Genomic DNA, 17,663 nt, shown 5'->3' with positions numbered 1-17,663 from the left:
CTTTTATCATGGGGCTATTGTTTTAAATTACTTAGTGGAAGATTTGTTTTGTTTAATGCTTTAGAATCTTCATTTTTGAATCCTGAGGACACCGATTGTGTGCCTAGAGGAGCTCCACCCTGTGAACCTGTGCCATCCCTGGATACAGAAAAAATTCTGGTACGTTTTCCTGTATTATAAATAAAAGTAGGGCACAGGCTCATTAAACCAGTGGTTTGACATTGCTGATTCTGAAGGCGCTGTAGTTGTGTTGCTTTGAAGTTCTGTTGCACGCTGCACTTGTGCACCACTGATTTTTTTTGAGAGAGAGATACAGCATTGTTCAGGCCCTTCTGGCCCAACAATCCTGTATCTTCTAATTACACCCATGTGACCAATTAACCTGTTGTGTAATCCGTGTCTATTTGGAATGGGAAAGGAAACAGGAGCACCCGGAGGAAACTAGAGTGAAACCCATGCAGTCACCACAGGGAGAACGTACAACTTCTTATGGACAACAGCAGAATTAACTAAGGTCACTGGTGCTGTAATTAGATTAATTGCTATGTTACTGTGCTACCCCTTAGGAAGTCCTTTTCTTTTTTTTAAAGAGCGATACTGACCTTGGATTTCAAAGGAAATCTAAGAGTCAGTGCGTTAATTTATTAATCATTCATCTGAAATTAAACCTAGACAACTTTTTAAGGTTCAAAAATTCCAATCTCTCCTTAGAGTGAAGGAGGATGAGAAGCGACTTTATAGAAGTATGCAAGATGATAAGAGGCATAGATAGAGTGGACAGCCAATAACTTTTTCCCAGGGTGGAATTGGGCATCATTTTAAAGTAAGTGGAGGAAAGTTTACAGAGATATTTTCCCCACAGAGTGGAAAGGGCCTGGAATACGCTGCCGTGGACAGCAGTAGAGGCTGATAGATTAGGGACATTTAAGAGACTCTTGGGTAGGTATGTGGATGAAAGGAAAATGATTGTGGGAGGGGTTAAATTGATTGAGAAGTAGGTTACATGGTGGGCTGTTTATGCTCTATTTTAGCCTGTTTGTTATACTTCAATATGTAAAATAGCTTTTTTAACATACATGATTTTTATAAGTACTTTTTAATAAATCTGATTCTGATACTAACTGCCACAAGTGTTCTCGATGTCAGTCTGTTGAGTTGCAACTAGGATGGTAGAAAGATGAGCACAGGAGAGGGCCACATCCACATCAACCATGATGCCTATCAATGCTAATCTGATTTGTCTGCATGAGGCCTCTATCCCTCTGTGTTTCCTATCCAAGTACCTGTACAAATACTTTGTATCTACCTCTACCATTTCCATTGCAGTTTGTTCCAGGTACTCATTACCCATGTGGAAACGTACCCACTCAGATCTCCGTTTAACATGTGTCCTCTAATACTAGACTCCCCTTCTGTGGGACAAAGACTCTGACTCTCCATGCCCTCCAATTTTATACCCCTCTATAAAGTCACTACTCAGCCTCCTACATTGCTTTAAGAATAAACCTAGCTTATTCAACTGACTTAACTAGAGCCTTCCTTTCCAGGTAACATCCTGGTGAATCTCTTCTGCACCCTTTATATTGCTCTCACACTCTTCCAGTATTTTCTTGACCAAAATTGAACCCATTTCACAATATGTAGTCTAACCAATGTTTAGTGCAGCCACAACATGACATCCCAACTCTTGTACTCAAAAAGGCACATCTATAAAGGCAAACATACCAAATTTCTAATGTCCCCATTGTTCTCCTATGAGAATTTGACTTCCCAGAGTGTATTATCTTACACTTGTCTGGATTGAATTCACTTGTCACTGCTGTGCCCAACTTTCCAGCTGATCTATGCATTTGTGCTATTCTTGGTTAACCTTTGCTGCTTAACTGGTAACCAGTTATCTAACTAATATTATTTGATTGTAAATTTCTCTGTATCATTTTCAGAAATTGTGCAGAAGTTATTTTATGGCATTATATCAACATTATTTGGGCATTTGGTTTTAAAGGACATGGTGGCAGATTAATCAGACAAATTATAAATAGCAGTTGTCAAAAATGTGGAAGTGTTCAATAAGTTTTAATTAAAAATATTAGCTCAGATTATATTTGAATTTCTGTAATGGGAAATAAATGTAAGATTTATGTAAGAAGCATCACTTACTGAATACTTGAGAAAGTCAATAATTTTGATAATATTGGAGATTCTTCCTTAATCATAAGTCATTCTTGGTTTATTTATTATTATTATCGTTATGTTTACTGAGATGTCATGAAAAACCTTTGTTTGCATGCCGGCTGGGCAGATCATGCCATACTTAGGTACATCAAGGTAATTTAAAAGAAAATTTTAACGTCATAGTTTATGTTAGATTATCATTTATTGACTACATCTTAACCTTAATACTATAATTCCAAGCATACGCATCTTCAAACTAATAAGGCTGGGTTTCAACATCTTCCTTTGCAATCAGATTTTTGACTTGATGAACAACCTGTAAGGGAAGGCAACACCACCTCCTCCACAATTTTCCTCAGCACTGGCTGTGTTCTTAGTCTCTACTCTGCTCCATGTACACTGTAGACTGCATGGCCAGCTTCTGCTGGTATCTCCATCTACAAGTTTGTAGATAATAGTGTGCCGTATCTCAAATAACGATGAGTCAGAAAACAGGAAGAAAATGGAGAGTCTCGTGACATGGTATCATGACAGCAACGTGCTTGACCTACTAGGGTCCTCCAGCAGATTGTACAGAGTTAATTGAGGTATAGGCTCTTTATTAACTTAGTCCCTTGGGATGATGAAGGATGATTTGCTTCTCTTAGGTAACTGATGAGGCCTATGTATCTGAATTATGCCACTGGAAGTGCTTGGCACGATGCGGGGGTGGGGGGCAGGTTGATTGGGAAGTATGTACTAAAACAGAAACATGGAAAACATACAGCACAATACAGGCCCTTCGGCCCACAAAGTTGTGCCGAACATGTCCCTACCTTAGAAATTACCAGGCTTACCTATAGCCGTCTTATGTTTCTAAGCTCCATGTACCTATCCAAAAATCTCTTAAAAGACCCTATCGTATCTGCTTCCACCACCATTGCCGGCAGCCCATTCCCCGCACTCACCACACTCTGAGTGTAAAACTTACCACTGACATCTCCTCTGTACCTACTCCCCAGCACCTTAAACCTGTGTCCTCTTGTGGCAGCCATTTCAGCCCTGGGAAAAAGCCTCTGATTATCCACACGATCAATGCCTCTCATCATCTTATACACCTCTATCGGGTCACCTCTCATCCTCCATCGCTCCAAGGACAAAAGGCCGAGTTCGCTCAACCTGTTCTCATAAGGCATGCTCCCCAATCCAGGCAACATCCTTGTAAATCTCCTCTGCACCCTTTCTATGGTTTCCACATCCTTCCTGTAGTGAGGCGACCAGAACTGAGCACAGTACGCAAGTGGGGTCTGACCAGGGTCCTATATAGCTGCAGCATTACCTATCAGCTCCTAAGTTCAATTCCACGATTGATGAAGGCCAATACACTAAGCCTTCTTAACCACAGAGTCCTGCGCAGCTGCTTTGAGCATCCTATGGACTTGGACTCCAAGATCCTTCTGATCCTCCACACTGCCATGAGTCTTACCATTAATACTATATTCTGCCATCATATTTGACCTACCAAAATGAACCACTTCACAGTTACCTGGGTTGAACTCCATCTGCCACTTCTCAGCCCAGTTTTGCATCCTATCAATGTCCCGCTGTAATCTCTGACAGTACTCCACACCATCCACAACACCTCCAACCTTTGTGTTATCAGCAAACTTACTAACCCATCCCTCCAATTCCTCATCCAGGTCAATTATAAAAATCAGGAAGAGTAATGGTCCCAGAACAGATCCCTGAGGCACACCACTGGTGACCGACCATTTTTACCATTACCATTTTTACTCTTACCATTTTTGCTGCACTTAAGTGCAGTTCTGTCTCAAGCCAGTTCTAACCAACTGCCTCACAGTTCTATCGAGCCTATTTTAATCTTGAACTCCAGCCCGGATTGTTTGTGTGGAGTTTGCACATTCTCCCTTTGACTGTGTGGGTTTCCTCCATGTGCTCTGGTTCTCTCCCACATCCCAGAAAGGTTAATTGGCACCTACCACCAGTCTCAAGGACATCTAATATGCTGTTATAAGACTTCCATAAACAATAAAATGAACTCTTGAACTCATAATCTGCCTTGTCAAGGCCTTTGGATTTTATTTGTCTACCTGGAGGGCAATTTCTCTGTAACTGTCACAATTTAATCTGCATTCTGTTATTGTTTTCCTTTGTACTAGCTCCATATGGTGTTGTAACAAATTGATCCGTTTGAATGGTATACAAGTCTTTCACTGTACATGTGACAATAATAAGCCTATTTACTTTCTTCACTTTATGGTTTATTGGTCTATGTTCCTTGCACTAATGCGTTATGTTTCTCACTTGCAGAGTCAAGCTAAAGTTTTGTCTGAACAAAAGAGATTTCCATTTGCTACCATTGATGCAAATACAAATGAGGAATTAGGTAGGCATTGTCCATTCATATTTTGAAGATGGATTATCAAGATAAGGAAAAACTATTTTTGAAAAAAACAAAATTTATGTAATCTTCCTCTTTTTGGGTCCTGTCATATTTCTTGGCAATTAACTGTAACTGCTACCAGGATGTAGTTAGTGTTGGTCTATAGGATTGAATATAGACAATTCCATTTGTCTTCCATTAGTGGGAAAGTACCAAGTAATTGTACTAAATTGTTTACTTGAAGGGAGCCGGACTTTCTGTGCACCATAGAAAGCATCTTATCTGGATGCAACATGGCTTGGAATGGCAACTGCTCTGCTCGTGACTTCAAGAGACTGCAGAGCTTTGTGGACACATTTTGGAAACCAATTTCCCTACCACTGACTCTGTCCACATTTTTCAAGTGCCTGAGTAGATCAGCCAACATAATCAAAGACACCACCCACCTCAGAATCTATTGGGGCAGTGCACAGTTGGAAATTTGCTGTGTTAGAGTTGGATGGCTGAAGAGTGTGGTGCATTTGGATAATTAGTGACTTAAAGAGGAACTTGTTGCAAGTGTGACTTTGTGAAGTCTTTACCTTCTTACCCCATTCAAATTTTTTTCATCACTGCCACTGCCTTCAGCTCCATAAATGGGTTGGGTATATTTACAGCAAAGATTGATAGTTTCCTGATTGGTCAGGCGTCAAAGGTTATGGCAGGAAGGTGTGTGTATGGGTTGAGTGGGATCAGTGATTAGCCATGATGGAATGGCGGTGCAGACTCAGTGAGCTGAATAGCCTAACTCTGCTCCTATGTTTTCTCATGCTTGATTATATCTGTGAGGATGACTCGTATGAAAAGATTGATAGTTGGAACTAAACACGAAATTCTGCAGATGCTAGAAATCTAGAGCAACGCACACAAAATGCTGGAGGGACTCAGCAGGTCAAGCAGTATTTTCTCCATATCCTTTGATGCCCTGATGGATCAGGAAACGATCACTTACATCTTAAATATACCCACGGATTTAAGCCTCCATCACAGTCTGTGACAGAGCATTCCACAGATTCATGACTCTGGCTAAAAAAAAATTTCTCCTCACCTCTGTTCTAAACGGTCCCCTCTCAATTTTGAGGCTGTGCCTTCTAATTCTGGATACCCCCACCATAGGAAACCTCCCCTCCACGTCTACCTTATCTAGTCCTTTCAACATTCAGTAGGTTTTAATGAAATCTCGACACATTATTCTAAATTCCAGTAAGTATAGGCCCAAAGCTGTCAAATGCTCCTATATGTTAACCCCTTCCTTCCCAGAATCATCTTTGTGAACCTCCTCTGGGCTCTCTTCAATGACGACACATCTTTTCTGAGATACTGGGCCCAAAACTGTAGAGGACGGAATACAAGCTAGAGGGTGGTAGGTGAAGCCAGTTGGGTTGGGGTAGCGGGGGATGAAGTAAGAGGCTGGGAAGTGATAGATGAAAAAGATAAAGGGCTAGAAAAGATGGAATCTGATAAGAGAGGAGAGTGAGGCATGTGTGGTGGGGATCTCATTGAAGGGCCTTGATAGAGTGGATGTTTCCTATGGTGGGGGAGTCTTAAGACCAGAGGACACAACCGCAGAATAGAAGTTTGTCCATTTAGAATGGAAATTAGGAATTTGTTTAGCCAGAGAGTGGTGAATCTGTGGAATTTGCTGCTACAGGTGACTGTGGAGGCCAAGTCATTGGGTATTCTTAAGGCAGAAGTTGATAGAATCTTGATTAGTCGGGGCATAAAGGGATACGGAGAGAAAGCAGGAGACTGGCGCTGAGAGGGAAATGAATCAGCAATGATGAAAGAACAGAACAGACTTAATGGGCCAAATGGCCTGATTCTGTTCCTATATCTTACGGTCTTATAGTCTTATGAAATGATATGCAGGTGAGGATAAGAGTTGAGGCCAGAGTGGTGAAATGAAGAAGAAAGTTGGTGTGGGGGTGGGGTGGGGAATAATTATCAGATGTTGGAGAAATCAGTGTTCGTGCTATCAGATCGGAGGCTACCTAGACAAAATATGAGGTGTTGCTCCTTCAGCCTGGCAGTGGCCTCAGAGACAAAGGATTGACATGGTAGAATGGTAATAAGAATTAAAATGGTTGGCCACTGGGAAATTCCACTTTTCACAGATGGAATGGAGGTGCTTGACATTTTAGTAAGGACTAATTGTTCATCAGAATATATGAAGTTATATCTCTGTAATACCGTTGGTGTTTTGGTATAATTATCAAAAGGTAGTTTCCTTTCCTTGAATCCTGTTGATGCAACTTGAGATCTAGACATCAGCACGCGTACAAAATAAAAAAAAACTTTTGCAGGTGTTCAATATTTATAAGTGCTCTTGACCCATTCAGGTGGTTGCATACGGGATTTGAAATAACAATAACTGAAATAAAATGTTCACTGAACTTTTCTGGCCTTCCATTCATATGAGTTATTATTTCTCATGCAATATTGCCCAGGGTATTTATGTTTAAACTTGGAATATTTTAATCCATCCTCAGCTTGTCTCATGATGTCCTGAGTTTAATCTGTTAAACAAAAATAGATTTTAGTAAGTAATTGCCTTGTGTTTATACACAATATTTTCCCAGCATTTGGCTATGCCTTGATTGGAAATACCTTGTATGATGAAGCAATAAAGCATTTCTCAGCCCTGTTACAGGTATGTATATTTTATTAAAATTACAATAAAATTGCACTCATTCTCGTTTTGGGAGTTATTTACATGTATATTAAAAAATATGAAAGCCAGGATTGCATGTAAGTATTTTGTTTTGTAAGACTGGTATTTATGCCTTGCTAGAGTGAAGATTGGGCATCTTTCCACATTTGGCAGATGAATGCTTGAAGTTGTTTGGAAATCAAATTCTTTACATTTGACATTAAGTGACCTCAGTTATTGTAGATATTTGATTGTTAAATGTGGAATCCATTTCTTAAATGGTCTGTGTTATGCTGTGCAGTTATACATGAAATCAACAATTTTCAGCAGCATAGTTGGAACAAGTGTAACTACTCTTTTTATTTGCATTTAACTGAACATACTGCATTTCTGCTCCTTGTGTTTACTCTGTTTTGTGTCTCTGCATGAGAGTAGGGAAACCCAGAACTTGTGAGTGCCATCTATGGAAGAGGAATAGCATATGGAAAGAAAGGCTTACAGGTCAGTAGTCCTTCTGCTTCAATAAAGCCAAAAATGTAATTCTAGGAAGTTTTGTGATATTCTTTCAAGTCATTGTGAGCATTAATTTCTACTGGTATATTTTCTTCATGTTCAATATTTCAAGTGACCAGCCATTATAAACTAATATACTTTCACCAACATTCCCATTGAAATGCAGGCAGAAACAGAAATACAGGGTAAGCTGTTCAGTGCTTAACTTGATAACGTATGTTAGCATTGATTCTGTTCCTAAAACTGTCTAAGTGCTTAGAACACTGCAGCTAAGAAATGCAGTCCATCTCGTCTTGCTGAATTGTTATTCTGCCTAATCCCATTGATCTGCACCTGGACCAGAGCCCTCCCATCTATATACCTATCCTAATGTCTCTTAATGTTGAACTTCACCCCTCATCCACCACTGGAAGCTAGTTCCACACTCCCACCATCCTGAGTGAAATAGCTCCCTCTCAACCTCTACTTCTTGTCTCACTCAACCACTACTTCTTGTCTCACTCAATCACAGTGGAAAAAAAATGCTAGCACAAGCTTCTAATAACTTATGTTGGATTGCCAGCTTCTGTGGGTTTTGCTTCAATTATCTGATTTTCCTGTTAGAAAAATGGAGGGAGATCACAAAGCAAAGCAAAAATTTGACTCTTTTCTTGTGAATGTTTTTATTCTAAGCAATCTCTTTGTTTCAGGACATTAGAAATGCTGAACTTGCTCTTTTGGAGTTAAATAAAGTGATAGCCTTAGAACCTAATGCCCCTGAGGTATTTGAACAGAGAGCAGAGGTAGGTGCTGGTTTTACTCATTAGTTCCTTAATTAATTTTCAATGTTATAATGAGTCATTTAGTAGAGTTCATGTGCTCAGCTAATATTATGTTTGCTCTGAATCCTTCCAGATTCTGTCACCACTGGGACGGATAAGTGAAGCTTTAAGTGACCTCAGTAGAGCTATACAGTTGCGCCCATCTGCACGTTTGTATAGACATAGAGGCACCCTTTATTTTATTTCTGAGGTGAGTTAGTGGTCTTGCTTCATGTTGCTTTCTTTAATATCACTATACAATAATGATCTAAAACCCTGCCATGTAAGGAAACTTCCACAAAATTTCATCTGCTAAATTATAAAATGTTAGCTAGATATAGCTAAACTTTAGCAGTTTAACTGTGGAGGAGCTCTTCAGGATAGTTAGACTATTGAAGCGTACAGCAAGAATAAACCTAGATCTCTGCTACAGAGTTTGCACAAAAAGCTCTGACCATAAATGGAACCCAATGTGATTTACTTTTAAACATGATTCCTTCAGATAGGGCAGATTTTTCTTGCTCAAACATGAAATATACCTGGCAAACTTGTCCCTTGGGTAAGCCAATTAAAGACTCTTAACTCTTGTGTGACTGCAGATTAATTGCTGTTGTCTCGCAGGGTCGGGGGGTGGGGAGGATTGCAATATTTCTCTGTGGGACAGTACCGTTGGTTGAGAAATGTAAGAGATTCTGCAGATGCTGAAAATCCAAAGCAACACACAAATGCTGGAAGAGCTCTGCAGGTCAGGCAGCATCTATGGAGGGGAATGAACAGTCAATGTTTTTGGGCTGAGACCCTTCATCAGGACTCTCACCTCGCAATATCAACTGTTTACTCTCCTCCCATGGATGCTGCCTGACCTGTCGAATCCCTCCCACATTTTGTGTGTTGCCTTACATTAGATGTGGAAGTGCTATAGCAGTTGCAGCTGTACGTTCCTTATGTTTTGAAAGTGTATACTAAAATTTCAGCCAGTGGGTGAGTATCAGTGCATTAGGGATACAGAATCAAAAAGGGTAGCAATTACAGTACTCAAAGTGTTATATCTCAATGCAATGAGTATAAGGAATAAGGTGGATGATCTTGTGGCATTATTACGGATTGTCACGTGTGATGTGGCCATCACTGGATCGTGGCTGAAGGATGGTTGTAGTTGGGAGCTGAATATCCAAGGTTACACATTGTATCAGAGGGTTAGGAAGGTAGGTAGAGGGAGTGGCGTGGCTCTGCTGGTAAAGAATGGCATCAAATCAGTACAAAAATATGGCATAGGATTGGAAGATGTTGAATCCTTGTGGGTTGAGTTCAGAAACTCCAAGGGTAAAAGAACCTGATGACAGTTATAACATGCCTCCCGATAGGAGCTGGGATGTGGACCACAGATTACAGTGGGAAATAGAAAAGACGTAACAAAGGGATAATGTTACGATAATCATGGGAGATTTCAACATCAGATCAATTGGAAAAATCAGGTTGGTAATTGATCTCAAGAATATGAGTTTGTTGAATGCTTGCAAGATGGCTGTTTGTCGCTGAGGATACGACGGGATCAGCTATACTGGATTGGGTGTTATGTGTTGAACCAGAGGTGATTAAGGAACTTTAGGTAAAAGAACCTTCAGGAGGCAGTGATCACAGTATGATTGAGTTCAATTTGAAATTTGATAAGGAGAAAGTAAAGTCTGACATAGTACTATTTCAGTGAAGTAAGGGAAATTACAGCTGTATGAGAGAGAAGTTGGCCAAAATAAATTGGAAGGAGATGCTGGCAGGGATGACAGCAGAGCAGCAGTAGCGTAGGTTCCTGGGGAAAGTGAGGAAGATGCAGGATAGCTGTATTAGAAAAATGAAGAAATACTCAAATGGCAAAATAATACAACTGTGGCTGACAAAGCTATAAAAGCAGAAGCAAGGGCATACAACAGTGCAGAAAGTAATGGGAAGACAGGATTGGGAAGCTTTTAAGACCCCACAGAGAGCAACTAAAAGAACCATTAGGAGGGAAAAGATGAAATATGAAAGCAACCTAAGAAACAATATTAAAATGGATAGTATTTCAACTATATAAAAAAATAAGAGGTGAGATTGGATATAGGACCGGTAGAAAATGAAGCCGGGGAAATAATAACAGGGGACAAGGAGATGGCAGATGAACTAAGTGAGTATTTTGCATCAGTCTTCACTGTGGAAGACACTAGCAGTGTGCCAGATGTTGAAGAATGCGAGGGAAAAGAAGTAAGTTTAGTTACTATTACAAAGGAGAAGGTGCTCAAAAAGCTGAAAGACCCAGGGGTATGTAAGTCACCCAGACCAGATAAACTGCACCTGAGGGTTCTGAAAGAGGTAGCAGTAGAAACTGTGGTTATCTTTCGAAAATCATTGGACTCTGGCATGGTGCCAGAGGACTGGGAAATTGCAAATATCACTCCACTCTTTAAGAAAGGAGCATGGCAGCAAAAAGGAAATTATAGACCAGTTAACCTGACTTCAGTGGTTGGGAAGATGTTGGAGTCGATTGTTAAGGATGAGGTGATGGAGTACTTGACACAGGAAAAGATAGGACAAAGTCAGCATGGTTTCCTTAAAGGAAAATCTTGCCTGGAGAATCTGTTGGAATTTTTTGAGGAGATTACAAGTAGGATAGATAAAGGGGATGCAGTGGATATTGTATATTTAGACTGTCAGAAAGACCTTGACAAGGTGCCACACATGTGGCTGTTTATCAAGTTAAGAACCTGTGGTATTACAGGAAAGTTGCTGGCGTGATTAGAGCATTTGCTGATTGGTAAGAGACAGTGGGAATAAAAGGATTGGCTGCCAGTGGTGTTCCTCGGGTCGGTGTAGGGGCCGCTTCTTCTTATGCTGTATATCAGTGGTCCCCAACCTCCGGGCCGCGGACCGATACGTTGCCATGAAGAATGCAGCGGTGGCCAGAATGCACCCAGCACATCTTTAAGAGAAAAGCCGAAATAAGCAAGTTAATTCATTAGGTGCCACCGGGCACGTTAATGTTGGCCCAGATCAGAGGGGACGCAATCAGCATCGACAGATTAGGAGAATGGGCAAGAAAGTGGCACATGAAATACAATGTTGGAAAATGCATGGTCTTATAGTAGAAATAAATATGCCAACTATTTTCTAACTGGAGAGAAAATCAAAATATATGAGATGCCAAGGGATTTGGGAGTCCTTGTGCAGAATACTCTAAAGGTTAACTTGCAGGTAGAGTTAGTGGTGTGGAAGGCAAACGCAATGTTAGCATTCTTTTCAGGACATCCAGAATACAAGAGCAGGGATGTGATGCTAAGATTTTATAAGGCATTGGTGAGGCCTCACCTTCAGTATTGAGAATAGTTCTGGGTTCCTCATCTAAGAAAAGTTGTGCTGGCATTGAAGAGGGTTCAGAGGAAGTTCACAAGGATGATTCCAGGAATGAAAGGGTTATCATACAAGAAAATTTGATGGCTCTGGATGTGTACTCACTAGAATTTTAAAGGAAGGGGGGGGATCTCATTGAAACCTTTCAAATGTTGAAAAGCTTAGACAGAGTAGATGTGGAAATGATGTTTCCCATGGTGGGGAATCTAGAACGAGGGATAGAGGATAGAGGGACGTCCATTTACAACAAAGAAGCGGAGAAATTGCTTTAGCCAGGGGGCGATGAATTTGTGGCATTTATTACCTCGGGCAGCTGTGGAGGCCAGGTCGTTAGATGTATTTAAGGCAGAGCTTGTTAGGTTCCTGATTGGACACTGCATCAAAAGTTGCAGGGAGAAGGCTTGAAGGCGGGGCGGGGGGGGGAGGGAGAGAAAAAAAGGGTCAGCCATGATTAAATAGCGGAGCAGACTCGATGGGCCAAATGGCCTAATTCTACTGCTACATCTTATGGTATACATTCTCTGATATTAAATGAAATCATTGAACCATTTCTTTTTTTTTGAAGAAATATATTCATGGAAAAGTTAATATTTAGATTTTTCACAATGCAGTAAGAGAAGTATATGTTTTTGAAGACATGACAAACTTGAGCATTAATCACTATGGTGCTCAATCATATTGAATGTATTTTAAATGGAAGTTATTAAATTTGATGCACATAATGTCACAGAGCACTACACTACCAAAGCAGGCCCTTTGGCCCATCTAATGAGTGCTGAACTAGTAATCTGCCTAGTCTAATCGACCAAGTGCCTTCCACACCCCGCCCATCCATGTACCTATCCAAATTTCTCCTAAATGTTGCAACTGAACCTGCATCCACCACTTCTGCTGGCAGCTTGTGCCACACTCTCAACACCCTGAGTGAAATTCCTCCTCATGTTGCCCTAAAAGAGTCCATCTTTCACCCTTACCCCATGATCTCTAGTTGTAGTCTCACCCAGCCTCAGTGGAAAAAGCCTGCTTGCATTTACCCTATCTATATTCCTGATAAATCTGTATACCTCAATGAAATCTCCCCTCAATTCTCTACCTTCTAGGGAATAAAGTCCTAACCAGTTCAACCTTTCACTAACTCAGGTCCTCAAGTCCCAGCAACATCCTTGTAAATTTTCTCTGTACTCTTTCAACCTTATTTACATCCTTCCTGTGGGTAGATGACCAAAACTGCACACACATGATATTCCAAGTTAGACCTCATCAACATTTTAAACAATTTCAACATAAGCAGCCTCATGTGTAGCACCTTGTCGAAGGCCTTCGGAAAGTCCAAGTACCTAGCATCCACTAATTCTCCTTTGTCTATTCTGCTTGTTATTTCTTCAAAGAATTCCAACAGATTTGTTGGACAACATTATTCCTTGAGGAAACCATGCTGACTATGGCCTATCTTATTATGTGCCTGCAAGTACCCTGAAACCACATCCTTAACAATTGACTCCAACATCTTATCAGCCATTGATGTCAGAGTAACTGGCCTATAGTTTCCTTTCTTCTGCCTTCTTGAAGAGTGGAGTGATGTTTGCAATTTTCCAGTCCTCCACAACCATACCAGAATCTGTTGATTCTTGAAAGATCATTAATGTCTCCACGATCTCTTTAGCCACCTCTTTCAGCACCCTGAGGTATAGGCCATCTGGTCCAGGTGACTTTTCTACCTTCAGACCTTTTCAGCTTTTCCTTAATAATAGCAACTTCACTTACTTCTCTGACACACTCAAACATCCAGCATACTGCTAGTGTCTTCCACAGTGAATACTGATGCAGTTTGTCCATCATTTCCTTGTCCCCCATTACCAATCTCTTGCATCATTTTCTGGTGGTCCGATATATACTTTTGCCTCTCTTTTACTCTTTATATATCTGAAGAGAATTCTGTTATCCTCTTTAATATTATTGGCTTCGTATTCCTTTTTATCCCTCTTTATATCTTTTTAAGTTGCCTTCTGTTGGTTTTTTAAAAGTTTCCCAATCCTCTAACTTCCCACTAATGTTTGCTCTATTCAATGCCTTCTCTTTGGCATATAGTGTTGGCTTTGACTTCCCTATCAGCTACGGTGTGCTATTCTACCTTTAGAAAGCTACTTCTTCTTTGTGATGTAGCTATCCTGCACCTTCAGAACCCCAGCCATTCCTGCTCTGCCGTCATCCCTGCTAGTGTCCCTTTCTAATCAACTTTTGCCAGCTACTTTCTCATGCCTCTGTAATTCCCTTTACTCCATTGTAGTACTGATATATCTGACTTTAGCTTCTCCCTCTCAAGTTGCAGGGTGAATTCTTATCATATTGTGATCACTTGCCCCGAAGGGTTCTTTTACCTTGAGCTCTCTAATCAATTCCGTTTCATTACACAGACCCAATACAGCATAAGTGATCTGCTAGTGTGCTCAACCGCGAGCTGCTCTAAAAAGCTATCTTGTAGGCATTCAATAGGAAACCAGAGAAAATCTACAGATGCTGGAAATCTGAGCAACACACTCAAAATGCTGGAGGAACTCAGCAGGCCAGGCAGAATCTATGGAAAAAAGTACAGATGACATTTTAGGATACTACCGAAGGGTTTTGGCTGGAAATGTCAACTGTACTTTTTTCCACAGACGCCTGGCCTGCTGAGATCCTCCACCATTTTGTATGTGTTGCATTCAATAGGAATCTAGTATTGCACTCTTCCAGTTGGGGACTTCTGTGTACTGATTAAGAAAGCTTTCCTGAGCACTTTTGACAAACTCTTTCACCTTTCACATCAGGCCTTTTACAGTATGGGAGTCCCGGTCAATATGTGGAAAGTTAACATCACTTTCTATCACAACTATATGTTTCTTGTAACAGTCTGCAATCAATCTACAAATTTGCTCGTCTAAATACGCCGGACTGTTGGATGGTCGATAAAATAATCCCATTAATGTTGTCATTCCTTTCTTATTCCTCAGTTCTACTCATAAAGCCTAGCTAGACGAGTTCTCCAGTCCGTCCTGACTCAGCACTGCTGTAACATTGTCCCCGACTAGTAATGCTACCCTTCTCGCTTTAATCCTTCCTGCTCTATCACATCTAAAACAACAGTACACCAGAATATCGTTGAGCTGCCAGTTCTTCCCCTACTGCAACCAAGTCTTACTAATGGCTACAATATCATAATTTATGTGCTGATTCCTTCCCTCAGCTCATCATCCTTCCCTACAATACTCCTTGCATTGAAATATTTGCAGCTCAAAACATTAGTCCCACCATGCTCAACCTTTTGATTCTGGACTTCGTACTTCGTATTAAGGCTTAACAACATCTTTCTCCACAACCACTCCACTGTCTGTTGTGGCATTCTTGTTCTCTTTTTCCCCATACCACTCTAACTCGAGTTTAAAGCTGCACCCCTTCCCCCCCCCCCCCCCCCCCATGCAGCACTAGCAAACCTTCCTGATAGGACATTAGTCCCCCTTCAGTTCAGGTGCAAACCACCCCTTCTGTACAGGTCCTACTTTCCCTGGAAGAGACCCCAGTGATCCAAATATCTGATTCTCTTCCTCCTGCAACATCTCCTTAGCCCCATGTTAAACTGTATGATCTTCCTGTTTCTGGCCTCACTCATGTGGCACAGGCAGAAATCCTGAGATCACAGCCCTGGAGCCCCTGTCCTTTAACTTAGCACCTAACTCCCTGAACTTACTTTCCAGGACCTCTTCACCCCTCCTACCCACATCATCAGTACCAACATGGACACAACTTCTGTCTGCTCACCCTCCCATTTAAGAATACTGTGGACTCGATCTGAGATGTCTCTGACCCTGGTATCCGGGGGACAACATACCATCCAAGAATCTCGTTCTCATCCTCAGAACTTCCTTTCTGTTCCCCTAACCAACAAATCCTCTGTGACTATAGTTCACCTCTTCTTCTACCCTTCCCTTCTGAACCAGAGACCTGACTGCTCTGGTATTTGATAAATAAATGAATCTGAATCTGAATATTCATGGAATAGAGTTGACAAAGTAGTTATATTTGTTAAAAATAAATAGAAATACTGCAATATTATTACAGTGTTCTCAGTAGGTTTTTGATTTCTGTGTGATTTATCACCAGGATTATGCAGCAGCACATGACGATTTCCAGATGTCTTTAGAAATGAAGAAATACCAGCCAATTGCAATGCTCTATAAAGGTCTAACTTTCTATCACAGGGGTATGCTGAAGGTGAGGTATTACACAAAGATCCGAATTTTGTAGCAGGACTGCCTACTTCAGATGCCTGATAAATCCTTTGGAGGGATGATTTTAGAATTATCTTCTGATAAGTTAATTTAAGTTAAAAAATTTAAATGCATAAATTTGGAATTTCATGGGCTTCAAGGCCTCAGCAGTAGGAGCAGCAAGCTGGTTGCATCACTTTCTTCTATGAGAATAGAGTTAGTCTCTGGAGAGGGGAGAGCTATTTATCCTAATAGAATTGTTCTATATTCTCCTGAATGTTTCAGTGCTGGATCCAATTGTGGTCAATGTAGGAGCCATGCGTCTGATTTTTGTCTGCATTGCATTCTGTGATGCACCTTTATTCTGTGTACAGGTGCACATTCCTTTCTACAAAATTCTGAAATCCAAAATACTCCGAAAATCAAAGCCTTTTTTGCCAACAGCTGACGTTACTCAGGTGTGACATGGCAGCCAGACGTCAGTTGTGGCTCAGCGCTCGTACTGGTTGCACGTGCATTTGCTGTTCGCTGATATTTTGTGTTCACTGTTGACTTTGTGTTTAATTTCACTATGAAAATGTCAAAAAGAGCTGCAGATACCCCTATGGGTAACAATGAGAAAAAGAGAAGGAAGCATCTATCATTATCCATAATGCAGAAAGTGGAGTTATTGCAGATGCTTGATCGCGGCGTTTTACTGAAGAAAATAGTGTCGAAGCTAGCACTGTATATGATCTAAATAAACAGAAAGACAAATTACTGAACTTTTATAGTGACAGTGACGTTCTACATTTATTCCAATAAGTCATTTACCGTGTGTTTGATTCACTTCGTTTGAAGCCGTATATTTTTATGTTTTATTGAATGTTTTTGTTGGAAATAAATTTTTTTCTTGTCATTATTCCCTAAACAATACAGTTTAACAACTATTTACATAGTATTTACATTGTATTAGGTATTATAAGTAATCTAGAGATGATTTAAAGTATACAGGAGGGTTGGTGTGCCGCTGGGTCCTAAAGTCCACTGCACTGAGACAGGTTAAATAAGGGACTTGAGCCTACGTGTTTTTTGGTATCGGGGGGGCGGGGGGGTCTGAAATCCGAAAAATTCTGAATTCCAAAATGCAACTGGCCCCAAAGATTTACGATAAGGGATTGTGGACCTGTATTATGGTAACTAGTCACATGAGCGGGGGGGGGGGGGGGCGTGGTAAAAGCAAAGGGAATAAGTTACGCATTCCTGCTTTGTTGTTGGCATTTCAATTTGGAGCTGGCAAGCGCCCCCCCCCCCCCATGGATTGTTGTACTTGGACCTTATGCCCTCCAATCACTCCAAGAATGTTGTTCCAAAATTTGAAGAATTGTATTCTGTCCTTCGTTAGCAATCGACAAAGCATTCAATCTTGAAGTGATGCAACTAAGCGTAAATAAGAGTACTTTAAGCGTAACAAGCAGCAACAAAAGATATGACATCTG

At 40.8% G+C, this 17,663-nt stretch overlaps 1 protein-coding gene across 5 annotated transcripts in view; it reads left to right on the top strand.

Moving 5' to 3' along the window:
• ttc13 (tetratricopeptide repeat domain 13) overlaps positions 1-17,663 on the top strand; it is a 116,154-nt gene that overhangs the window by 20,509 nt on the left and 77,982 nt on the right. For 3 of the 5 annotated variants that reach the window (XM_072265983.1, XM_072265982.1, XM_072265984.1), the window contains exons 2-8: positions 65-159; positions 4,486-4,561; positions 7,177-7,247; positions 7,683-7,748; positions 8,450-8,542; positions 8,655-8,771; positions 16,079-16,189. In XM_072265983.1, coding sequence (XP_072122084.1) covers positions 65-159; positions 4,486-4,561; positions 7,177-7,247; positions 7,683-7,748; positions 8,450-8,542; positions 8,655-8,771; positions 16,079-16,189 — 629 coding nt within the window. Of the gene's footprint in view, positions 1-64; positions 160-4,485; positions 4,562-7,176; positions 7,248-7,677; positions 7,749-8,449; positions 8,543-8,654; positions 8,772-16,078; positions 16,190-17,663 lie in introns of those variants that run through there. The other 2 variants (XM_072265985.1, XM_072265987.1) reach the window with 2 other exon arrangements.

This window comes from Mobula birostris, chromosome 8, assembly GCF_030028105.1.
Source record: "Mobula birostris isolate sMobBir1 chromosome 8, sMobBir1.hap1, whole genome shotgun sequence".
Classification (NCBI taxonomy): Eukaryota; Metazoa; Chordata; class Chondrichthyes; order Myliobatiformes; family Myliobatidae; genus Mobula; species Mobula birostris.
The sequence above is the reverse complement of the archived record's forward strand: the minus strand, read 5'-3'. Positions and strand labels throughout refer to the sequence as shown.